General features: G+C 44.6%; 1 protein-coding gene across 1 annotated transcript in view; it reads right to left on the bottom strand.

Moving 5' to 3' along the window:
- Window positions 1-13,073, bottom strand: part of shq1 (SHQ1, H/ACA ribonucleoprotein assembly factor) — a 34,433-nt gene that overhangs the window by 11,493 nt on the left and 9,867 nt on the right. The window contains exons 8-10 of the mRNA XM_079510311.1: window positions 8,091-8,248; window positions 7,487-7,540; window positions 4,283-4,406 (exon numbers count right to left, since the gene is read on the bottom strand). Of these exons, the coding sequence (XP_079366437.1) occupies window positions 4,283-4,406; window positions 7,487-7,540; window positions 8,091-8,248 (336 nt within the window). The remainder of the gene's footprint in view (window positions 1-4,282; window positions 4,407-7,486; window positions 7,541-8,090; window positions 8,249-13,073) is intronic.

Genomic DNA, 13,073 nt, shown 5'->3' with positions numbered 1-13,073 from the left:
CTCTGTCGAGTTGACACACAAGCCCAGTTATTTAAAGCCATTGACCTTTGACTGCAGATGGACTGGAAGGATGTTATACGAGGTGATAATCTCTGTTTTCTTGCCATTTAGCGCCAACCATGGCACCCTCTGTCTCCACTCTGGCCAACCTGCAGGTTGATTATGTGTCATCTGCATAGTCCAGGTCCGTTAGAGATCCAGAAGGGAGCCTCCTATAGGTGTAATAATGAGTTCTTGCTCCCTTCCAACAAGCACAGTCCACGACTATAATGATTTTCTCCCTTGCTCTGGGAAAAAAAATAAACATTACCTTACCCCAATTACCGGCTTCACATACACTGCCGGAGTGAGGTGTGGCCCTAGTGCCCCAAAACTATATGAAACAAAACAAATACCATAAATGAAATAACTACTGATAATAATACAATAAAAATAAAATAATGAAATGGCTTCTACAGTTGGTATGAAGTCAGTCACCGAAAACAATGGACCTTTTATACGAGAAGGAAGGTTACAAAATTCACAAGTTCAGGCATGGCACTCAGGGAAAACATGCTGAATGCTCCATTTTGTCAGATTAAAATCTTTTCTCGATGTAGGAACTTCTGTTAAGTTTACAGGAGCAGGAGAGAAGCTGTTCTCCTTTTCATCTCCTGTACAGAAAGTATGAGAGGGAGTGGCAGGAGGAGATCTAACAGTCTTATACTGTCTGTCACTGATAGCTGGGAGGGAATTTGCCCAAAATCATCAAGACTGTGCACTTGGCATGGTGTTGGGTATGGGCATAAGGTTTTCAAAAACCACTTACTGTTGTGTATGCCAAATAACATACTAAGAATTTATGAAAATCTATGTTCTGGAAAGGCATCATTTTCATGATGGCGTCCACGATGGCTGCCGGGAACTTACTGGAATTTAATATGTAAAAGATCATAACAATTATACACTTGGTGACAAGTTTTAGATTTTTGGCATGGTGTTACGTATGGGTATTTGAAAACCATATAACAAGGTTTTCAAATACCATCACAAACAAGTTGACCACGTCTCCTAGTGGTCTGTTTGCAATTAATCCAATATTAGATACCGGTAGGTCAGAATATGGTTGAAACCCCAAATAATTACTAGAAAAGATTTTCAATGGATTCTGTTACTATTGGGTATGCTAAATAACATACAAAGAATTTAATGGAAATCTAACTTCTGGAAAGGCATCATTTTCAAGATGGCCATCAGTTTATAGGCATTTTAAGCCACCGCAGACTCCGATTTGGGGTTTCAACCATATACCCCATTGGCCTGAATATAAGACTACGTTTTTTTCCCCAATGGAAATATCCTACAAAACGAGGTCGTATTATAATCAGGGACTAGATTAGTTGACATTCAGTGTTCTTTTTCCACAATTGAGTCTTGAAAAATGGGGGTCGTCGTATAATCAGAGTCGTCTTATATTCGGCACAATACGGTACTACAAATATTGGATTCATTGCAAACAGACCACCAGGGGCACAAACTCGTTTGCGATGGTTTTTGAAAACCTCATGCCCATACCCAACACCATGCCAAAAATCTAAAACCAAGTGCACGATTTTCACGAATTACCTCCCAGCTATGCTGAAGGGTTGAATCAGTTCATATTGAACCGAAGAGGCACAAAGAGGCACATGCTGCATGCATATGTTCATAATAGAGCATGAAATCATGTTACAGTGCTGCCACAGAGTTGCTACTCACTGACTTCATATTCCAGTGAAGTCATTGCACATATTCTAGAAGCTGTCAGCACTGTCTCACTGTCTCTGAAACATACTGTACACACAAACACCACACACTCTATTGCATCCATTCCTATGAAATTCTATAAATTCCCTGCAGAATGTTTGGCACATGAACAAATCCAAGTCTAAATAGACTATGAAAACTGAGTTGGTGGTGAGTGAATGACAGCAGGAAGCGTGAGGTGTGGGGGGGGGGGGGGGGGGGACCTGCCACAGTGACTAACGCGTATGACAAAGAACGGTTCCCTGGATAGTCCTTCAGGATATGACAGCAGCACGACAGCCCCCCCCACCCACCCACCCGATGCACTTCAGTGGTTCCTTAGTCACCTCGTAGCCCACGGTGGGGCTTTCTGTCCTGCTACGTTCTCCATGCCCGAGGCCCCGCGGGTTAAAACCACTTAGCAGGCAGCTTGGGGGGAGGGGGAGGGAGGGGTGCTCCTTGAGAATACTCACCGAGTTGCCAGAGGGTTGTTCAAATATTTACCCCCGGATAACATTTCCTCCAAGGCCTTAACCTGTACGCGGCCATTAATGGGTTTGTTTTCATAATACCTATGAATGTTTGCTTTTCACGGATGCTTAAATGAAGTGCCTCAAATTGGAGTGCGCATTTCCATCCGCCTTTTATGCTGACAAATTAATTAGCGCGTGTGGCAACGCTGGGGAGGAAAAAGTGCATTCACTCAGACACTCACACACGCATGCCAAGCTGAATTACTGTAGTGTTACTGTAGTGGGAAAGCTCTGTTACTCACACTTCCACTAATGCCTGCAAATAATAAAGACATTGCAGACAAGGTGGGGGTATGGCAAAAAACTGAGAAAAATCACCCCCTAATAAATTCACACAAATAAACAGTTGCCTCTCGCTGTTGTTTGTCTGCTTAGACCTTGCCATCACCAGTTGGCTGGCCTTGTACAATCCAGGGCCAGGGTATGAGCTTTCCAGAGGCTTTGGACCAGTTTCCAGGCTTGGAAGGACTGGTGAGAATGTGAAAAGGCTCATTATCGTAGGTGAAGCGTGTTTTCTGTAAAGAGAATAAAAGGCGAGTGGTGAAAGTGGGATTGCATAGCAAGCAAGGAGGGTTCTCCTCAGCGCAGTGACTCTGCATGTCGTTTCTCCTGATCAACTCATCTTCCGACTTAATGAGGCGCGGAAATGCTAATCTGTGGTTTAAAAGGCTTTTAATTTGCCAGCGTTTACGAGCATTAAAATCATCACAAGCTGGATAATCTTAGCCCTCACACTATTCCTACTGTGTTTACACTGTCGTGTTTTATCTCCCTGCCGGGGGCTTTTGATTTAAAGATTACTCCAGGATTTTATATATCAAAGTCAACAGTCCGCTCTGAACTAATCTCACGTTTCTTTTCGCAGAGGGGTGTGGGGCCAGGGAGGCAGGCAGGCCACCCTCTTCTTCTGTCTTTAGCTGGAGGAGTATTACTTTCAGACATGCCATAGTACGCATGAGAAGCACTCTTTTCCCAGACATTGGATTGCTGGCCTGAATACAATCCTATGCCTTGGTGTTTGGGCTTTGTTAGGATTGCAATGTTTGTGTCAAACAAACATTGCTCAGATTTATTTTATTAGTACAAAACTAGACAATGTTTAGATCCATGATGGATCTTCGTCGGGTAAATTTAAAACAACTACCCAGCCATTCAATATGTAGACGACCATGTCACGTGATGTATAACTAGAAAAGGTGCCCCTCGGGGCACAGGTCTCCACCAGGCCAGGTCAGGTTGTGGCCTCCTGGTGGCGCTATAATAGGCCAATGTGAAAAGGGTGCCATTTCTTCTTACGCCTTGGATGGCAATTGGATGATTTGAGGCATTTGGTTCCATAAATGTGAAGAATAGAGAATATATTCAGTATAAAAAATAAGAAATACAGCATTGGTAAGGAGTGCACCATTGACTTAAAAATCACACCCGTGTGAACAGAGCGGTGCAGGCTGCTCAACAACACCGCAGGCTGGCTGCCAGCGGTATTACAGCTGTTCGTACTCCAAACAGACATACATAGACATTCACACGCGGCTCAGTCATTGGAGCGGTTAGGTACTGCTCAAAAACAGAGTGCACAGACTGCCTTTTTAACAGCCTCCACAGAATAATATATATGCCGTAAATATTTTCTTTAAAACAAGCTGCATCACACCACATAAACAGACAGCCAGCAACAGTTGCTCTGTCTGGCTGCAGACTACAGGAGCTTTTTTTCGTTGTAAAAACATTCCTCAGAAGAAACCACAGAGTAGTAGGACCAAATCAATTATCACTCATTAGAACCAATCATGTTCCCAGAGTGATGGGAAACAAAGCCAAACACACTCAATGTGGGCTACCCCATTTCACACTGACTGCAGCCCACAAAGAAGCCATTGACATGTCAACGTGTAGCAGACACTGGCAGGGGTCATTACCAGTCTGTAGGGTGGAAAAGGTCACAGGGTTATTGTGTGTAGTGTGTGTGTAGGGGGGAGACTCACCTGACTGCAGGATACGGGCTGTGTCTCGAACAGCAGCAGAGATCAGGTCAAAGTGTCTGTAGAGTGGGAAGCACAGGACCCTCCGTCCAAATGACACCAGGACCTCCTGCATGGAGCTGTATGTCTAGGGTTACACCAATGACATTCATTATACCAGACCAAAGACCAGGTTTGTTCAGACACAAATGGGCAACAATAGGTGACCAAAAACAGACCAATCAGACATTTTCGAGTTATGGCAAATGGCTTCCTCTAAACTAGGAGGGCCTGTTCCCCTCGTGTGAATTGCAGCGTCATTCACTACAGTGCAGTGATTTGCCAGTATAGTTCTGGCAAAAAAGTAGCATAACTTGCTGGAATGGCAAAGGCAGAGACCATTTTCACATGCCCTCCTAGGGAGTAAAAGTGCTGGGAAATGCTTGATGTATCACCATTTTAATTTGTCTGTAAGCACACAAAACTTCCATCTGCAGGCTGGCACACAGGCTGGCTAATGTAGCTTTAAGTCCATAAATCCATTGAAAAAATACATAAATAATCCATTCAAGACGAGGAGACGTGAACCGATTTCTCGTAGTTTTTTCTCTCAATCATTCATTATCACACTATCACAGGGACGCAGGGGTTAACTGGTGGAGTTGGCAGTTCTGCTTTTAGCCTAAAATCTCATGTCCAAGACGACATCGTGAAATGTCAACTTAATAGATCGTTTTTTTTAACAGCCACTTATTAAATAATATTAAAAGTTTGCTTTTCACTGCTGCGCTTGTGTGCCTCTCTCTCTCTCGCCCACCCTCTCCCTATAAACGGAGCTCATCCAATATCCATTCCAAAGTGACGGTCTCGACGGACTGGTCGAGACTTAAGACCTCTCACTCGACGCGCTCTATTTCTCTTTGTCAACGTCATCATGTCATCCGGAACTGCGAGTAGTTAATTACTCCTAAGAACTGCTGCATTTATGGAGCAATCAAAAACTAGGACTTGTAATAATAACCCTTTAAATTAAAACATATGTTTTACGCTTTAAAACATAACTTTTAAAATTGCTGTTGCTCTTTAATCATTATCACTGGGAAAAGGATAAAGGAGGATTCTTCTCTCTTCTCAAGAAGCGAAGGGATGAGCGGGTGTCTGGTGGCTCAGCCAGTTAGTCTACAGACCAGAATTAAGCTCCTAGTGGACCCAGTTTAAAATCACATCTCTGTTTCATCCCTTATGTCTGTCCTCTCTCAGCTCTTGGTATCCTGTCTCTGCCAACAATAACAATGCCAAAAATACATCTAAAAAATAATAATAATAAAAAAAAGAATGTGCTAGTGAGCTCGCGTGCGAATGTCACTGGGGATCATGTGCTCCCTCAGGCTTATTTAACAGGAGCGTAAATAAGGTCTGCTTCGGCATTGCGGGGGGGGGGGGGGGGGGGGGGGGGTGGGGGGCTAAATCTCAGTCACATCACACCATAGCAGCACAGCTGACTGGAGGAGGACGAGTAAACACACATGTGGAGCGTTGGAGGTACCGGGGAGGGGAGTTCTGAGGAAAGAACAGTAGGCACGAGTCACAGAGACAGAGAGACAGACAGACAGAGAGAGAGAGACAGAGAGACAGAGACAGAGAGACAGAGACAGAGAGAGACAGAGATAGAGAGAGACAGAGACAGAATAAGGGAGGACGGGAGCACAAAGGGAAGGTGGAATGAGGCACAGGAGCTGGTATCAGTAGTGACACACACAGGCAGGCAGGCAGACAGACAGGCGGACAAATTCGGAGAGCGATCTATTGTACAGCAGAAGACAAAGGGTAAAGCGGGAGAACGGAGAGAGGATATGGGGTGGAGAGAGTGACAGAGCGCTGTGGGGGGGGGGTCTGTCAGCACGAGCCGACAGCTCTGTTGACTGACTGAGCGAGCATGAGAACCAGGCAGCTGCAGCCTGCCATTACCACCTCCTCCATTATCACTGTTGTAGGCAAACTGCTACCTCTTATGCCGGTGGTCAAGGTCTCGCATACGCCCCGCCACCCCACTCCGCTCCCCACTCCGCTCCCATTGTCAGGTTTAATGGTCCAAATGAGAGGATTAACAGCTGTCTCGTACCGAGGTGTAAAATGAGCTGCACATATACGCCCCTGGGACACTCCTCTAGTATGATTTTCGCGCGGGCATGCACATGCACACGCACACACACACACACACACACACACACACACACACACACACACACACACACACACACACACACACACACACACACACACACACACACACACACACACACACACACACACACGCGGCAGTTTGGAGACAGACGGACATTGCACATCTCTTCATTCACTCTCAGCTGGGAACAGACTTGTTTTTGCCGTTTGGGTAGGCAATACTTCATGTCTACCAAATGTGAAGAACCTCCAACATGCGCTGTGGAAGACATGGCTGTACTGCTCCAATCACGTTCAATGCAAATCTCTGTGATGTGAGTTGTCAGGCAAAGCAGCCATGGCTTGTGCCGCGTTTACCTTCTTTTCCACATTAATGCAGCCACTAACACGTTTACAAAAAGCACTCACGCATGTCCCAATGCACGCGTGCACAGTGCACACACACGCACGCACGCACGCACGCACGCACAGCAGTCGGCTCAGTTTACCAAGCCCTACTTCTTCATGGATGATTTGTGTCTTTGTCGTGCATAAATTGAAGGTCACAGTTTCGTCTTCTGGCCCTGGTCTGTGTGTATGTGTACCTGAGCAAGACACTGAAGCCATAACTGCCCCTCCTGAGCTCTTATCATAAACATCTGAGAAGCCATCAGCTGGGTGAAGCTGAAACTGAATTTGCCTTGGGGGACTAACCAAGGGTTTCGCTTTCCCCAAAGCATTATTTTTTGTTTGTTTGTTTTTTACCATGGGTAGTAGCTGAACACCAGTGCTCATTTTCAGCAACACCCTGCATATTTGTTTTGGGGGTTCAGTGCCTTGCTCAAGGGCATTTCAGCGATGTTGGGGGAGTGTGCCCATTCACATCCCCACCCAGATTTTCCTGCCGGTCCGGGGAATCGAACCAGCAACAAGGGCGCTCCTCTAACCTTTAGGACACGACTGCAACCACCACGCTAACACTCTAAACACCACCAATACTTAACACTACCTACAATGTTAAGACTAACAATACTTAACACAAACTAATCTCCCCCTTCCTCTCACCTCTAGCCAGCATAGGGTTCCACTCAGCTTCCTGATAGTCCATGGTGACTCCACCTGCAAGGAAAAGAGAAATCACATCATCAATGTTCACACCACCATATGTGAACCATGGCATGGAGCAACAGTATGTACCACCCGGCTTATATTAAAGCACATGGGAATTACTTGACCTGGAAACTGGACCCATCTTATTAAAGTGGTCAAAACCAACCCGAGAAAAAATCCTGTGGAACATTGTTCTGGTTCTGGAACCGGTTTCGGGCCATTGCATCTAATGTGTTAAACGTTTGCATATGAAACGACATCAAGAATGTTTTCCAGCTGGGCTCTGTATTTTGGCATGCTGTTACGTCTACAACATCTCTGTTATCTATTTTTGCTTCACTCACACTGCCAGTGATCTGCGTGTGCCTCCTTACGCTTCCATACAGGAGTGACACGAAGGGAGGCCTGGGCTGAGCTCATGGATCTGACGGTAATCTCTTAAGGCTCTGAATGAAATGAAAGGGGTGGTCTAAAGGATTTGAGGATCGGGAGAGCTTTGTCAACTGCGGCCAAGTGGCTTTTGAAGAGGCGTTATCTCGTCATATACACCCACACTTACATTGTGCTCTCCTTCCGTTGTGCGCACTTCATAGGTGTAGGCCAGGAGGATGTCCACCAGGCTGAGCCAAGTGTGTTGTCGAGTCATCTTGTCCAGCAGGTAGGAGCGGTTGGTGAACTTTCGTAGCTGGTCCTTCTCATCGTCAGTGAAGCACACCACTGCATGGGAACATATGATAAGATCAGAATTCTCTTTTTTGTCTCCATCAGCCAAAGGCATGGGGAGAGTATGTTTTGCACTACGTCCGTCCGTGTGTGCGTGTCTGTCCGTGTATAGCTAACGGCCTGTTATAGGCTATAGCGCCACCATGAGGCAGATTTTCACATTTTTACCGTAACTGCACCGATCTGCATGAAACATTGCATGCACACTCCCTAGAGGCCAAGGAAAAACCTTTGACCTGCATTTTTCATATCTGACTATATATAGCGCCACCAGGAGGCCCAACCTTTGTACAGGGCCGCGGGAAGGTATTTACAGTAGGAGGTGCTGAACGTTTAGGAGGGGGTGCGCACGTGTAAGCGTGCGCCGCAAAATGCGCGTGCACACACCTCGTGCACGCACATTTGTGCATTTTCACACGGAAAAGTGGCTTTTACTTTCCTATATATACTATAATAACCATCTGCCTCCCGTGCCGCAGTTAACTAACGCTACGCTTGATTTTTGTCACGGACATAAAAAAAATGGTCAATAATTTTACCAGAAACCCAAATAGCTAGCCCTAAATACAAATGGCCTCATAATGTGCCATAGTGACTATGCCTGTGTGCTACACATTTTAAAGGGGGGCTAATTCAAGAAGAACAGAAGGGCCCAACAGTCTCATTGTGGGCATGACATCTATTTAGCCCTTGCCTTTTCATCTTATTATAGACCACTAATTGAAATGTGTAGGCTATAATTATGAAAAAAATCTAACAATAATAAAAACATTATTTATGATTAACATACTGATGATTGCACCTGACTTGATAAGGCAAAATGGTTGAAATTCTTCCATGTACACAAATACATATGGCTGAGATTTCAGTTCTTTATTTCTTGTTCTCAGTTCTCTGTTTGCTGGAAAGTTCTAGTCAAATGATTTGTGGTTTGTCCGCAAACGTCTTTCCAAGTTCTTTTTCTTCACCATCACTGTTCAGTTCTTGCTGATGAGACAAATAATTACAGTAGAATAATGATGAGAGAGCTCTATCCAGTTCCATGTATGGTACACAAATACATATGGCTGAGATTTCAGTTCTTTATTTCTTGTTCTCAGTTCTCTGTTTGCTGGAAAGTTCTAGTCAAATGATTTGTGGTTTGCCACCAAGTTCCCTTTATTCACTATCACTGCATATAGTTGTACAATATGTCTTTTGTGTCATGCCGTCTGTTCCCAAACTCATTTAACTGATGTCCAGCCCCTCCAGCACCCCTACTTCCCTCAGCCATGCTTTTGTAAAACATTTTTTTGATATTACTCCTCCAGATTATGTCCAACTAGAAAAATTGCTCCTCAGAGCACAGGTCTCCACCAGGGCAGGTCAGGTTGTGGCCTCCTGGTGGCGCTATAATAGGCCAATGTGAAAAGGGTGCCATTTCTTCATACGCCTTGGATGGCAATTGGATGATTTGAGGCATTATGTTCCAAAAATGTGTTCTGCAAAAATCCATCTGTTGGTGGCGCTATATCAGGCCAATATGAAAAGGGTGGGATATATTCCTCAGCCTAGTAGGAAAGTCTGTGAAAGATTTCACGTAAATTGCACACTGTGTTCTTGATTTGAGGCTTTTTGTTCAAAACGGCAAACTTTGAGAGCCGATTTTAGCCAATTAGGATAGAATATGAAATATCGGACAGATCTGTCTTGAACACATGACTGTGTGACACATGACAGAATCTGGAGGAGTAATATCAAAACATTTGTTTTTCAAAAGGCGGCCTCCTGGTGGCGCTATAACAGGCTGTTCTGGAAGATTTGGGGCAGAGGTTTATCGTTGGCATCCAGGGAGTGTGTGTGCAAAATTTGTCATTGACCGGGTTACCGGTGCCGGAGATTAGCTGTACACAGACTGACACACACACACACTCACACACGGACACACATACACACGGACGGAGTGCAAAACGGACTCTCTCCCCATGCCTTTGGCCTGGTGGGGACAAAAATCCCACAAATCGTTACACAGTATCTCTGTAGTCATGTGCTCAAGACGGATCTGTCCGATATCTCATATTCCATCCTAATTGGCTAAGATTGGCATTCAAAGTTTGCTGGATTGGCCCATTTTGAACAAAAAGTCTCAAATCATGAACGCAGCGTACAATTTATGTGAAGTTTTTCACACACTTTCCTACTAGGCTGAGGAATATATCACACCCTTTTCACCAACAGGTGGATTTTTGCAAAACATTTTTGGAACAAAATGCCTCAAATCATTCAATTGCCATCAAAAGCGTAAGAAGAAATGGCACCATTTTCACATTGGCCTATTATAGCGCCACCAGGAGGCCACAATAACCTGACCTGGCCTGGGGCACTTTTTCTAGTTTTTATGTATTTTAGGCAGTCCTTTGCGTTTATTTAGACAGGACTGATTAGAGAGACAGGAAAATGACCAGGAAGGACCATCACCAATATGGTGACATCTGCTAAAGGCGGACCTATAGTCTAATGTTACCAAGAAAGCACGATCTCATTGAAGTTTGCTGCATCTGTGTTTAACAGCGCGTTGAACGTGTGCAGGAACAACTTTAACTCAGCAGTTTTGATCTTTCCTCTGCAGCTCACGGAACAGCTGAAAGCAATTCTCCTCTCTGCATGAGGACCGGGTTGCACGTTGGGGTGGGCGCCCTATACAATGATCCCCTGATGTGTGAGAAGGAGCTGGTATATAAGGCACAAACTGAACACAATCATTCAAGCACTGTGACATATAATACACAGACACGCTACATATGCACGCACATTCCTCTCCCTGTTACACATGACATCGCACACACAAACATGGTCTCTTCTCTTCCCTGTGTTGCACAAAACCGCACACTGGCACACTGTACACTGATGCACAATGTTCAAATGAAGCTTCTGGCTGCAGTGGGAACTTGGCTCTGCTGGGAGGGAGATTCCTGCTGCATTACGTCAGGGCTTAGCTCCCTGCAGACAGACGAGACGCTACCTGAGTCCTTTGCCAGTGCAGCTGTATGCCTGTATCAGCGCAACACAGCCAAGCAGAGCACGCAGACACAAAGATCTTAGCACGAATGCATTCACGCAGCTATTCTCTCTCCCTGTCCGTCTAAAAACACACACGTCGGCTCTCTAAAACCCATGGATGTCCTGCACTCAGGCATATACACTTCTCGCAGTCAAACATAAGGCATAACAAACGAGCAGACTGCAAAAGTCCACATTCGGGTTGGTGCAAATATTCAAATGTACGAATAAAAAGAGTTACTCAAATGTAGTGTCTCTCACACACACACACACACACACACACACACACACACACACACACACACAGTGTGTGTGTGTATGTGTGTAGTATTTTAAATAGTGTAAGCTCTCTGAACCCTATTCAACCAACAACAGGGTAAGTGGTCATGTAAATTAAGTAATTAAGAGTACTACGAAAACAACACACCCAGCATCATCTACATAACATTAGCATCTGTGAACAAGTAAACAATATCTATCTACATGTGAAGAGGTGAGGTCTCAGATAGATTGTGGCAGTAGTAGATTAAAGTAGATTAAATCTGCAGTCAATCCACAGCTTGGAATCCAAGATAGAGAAGAGGAGGACTGAATCAAGGAGGGGTGTGCCATGCCAATGGTTGCCTTGCATTGGATTGCAAGCAGCCACCAGGAGTCAGTCAACAGAGTGCAGAAGTTAAGAGTCATGGATAATTCGGAAGGTTGAAGAGGCATTCTGCAATATTCTGGATCAGTTTTAGACAGCGTGCATTAAGTTGACTCATGCATAAGGCCACAGGCATACCTCTCTCTCTCAGGTGACACACACACACACACACACACACACACACACACACACACACACACACACACACACACACACACACACACACACACACACACACACACACACACACACACACACACACACACACACACACACACACACACACACACACACACACACACACACACACACACACACACGGTTTTCATGTTGTGTGTGCAGAAGCACCAGGGAGAAAGTGAGTGGCCTACTGGCCCACATCCAGACTGTCCTGGAGCATTCATGCTGAAGGGGGAGGGCTGATATGGGCAGAGTGCCTCTTTTGTTTCTCCATTATAAAAGATATTGATCTTATCTAGAGTTGATAACAACGCTTTATGAAAGAAAGAAAAAAAAACACTTTGTCATTCATACTGCCTAATTTATACAATGTCTTACGATGGTGCCCTGTGCCGAAAATAGCAGATCTACTAGCTCACTACGCATCATGTGACATGTTAGCTTGTAGATCAGCTATTTCTAGTGTGGAACACCGTCGTACGGCAAAGTAAAATCAAGAGAACTTAAAAGACAAAATTGGGAACATCTTTTTTCACATGTGACTCCTTATTGGAGAGACAAATGTATAATAAAATGAAAAGATAACAGATCCTTTCTTGCTATAATGTATAAACAGTGAATGCTCCTGACAAAACAAAATCATTTTGCAATTGCTTTGCATGATTGAGATGAGAGTTGTGATGCTCCGTGGACCGTTATGCTTTTTATTTTCCTAGCTGCAGCAGAGTCTTCACAGTTTTGAGTGGTGCAGAGGAAATGATACACTAATGAAAATCTTTAGGGTATTTTAGATCAGTCCTGAGTATCTATTAAACACACCTGTAATGAATTACACTGAAATTATCTCCATTTCTTTTTAGTCCGTTTATCTCTGTTGTGTGCTCTTCTTTCTAACTCACAGGCGATTGTAGGTGATTATTAGTCATTAATATTCATTAGCCGACTGCTGTGGTT

The sequence above is a fragment of the Electrona antarctica genome, assembly GCF_951216825.1.
Source record: "Electrona antarctica genome assembly, chromosome: 9".
Classification (NCBI taxonomy): domain Eukaryota; kingdom Metazoa; phylum Chordata; class Actinopteri; order Myctophiformes; family Myctophidae; genus Electrona; species Electrona antarctica.
Note: the sequence above shows the minus strand (reverse complement) of the source record. Positions and strands in the feature narration are given on the sequence as shown.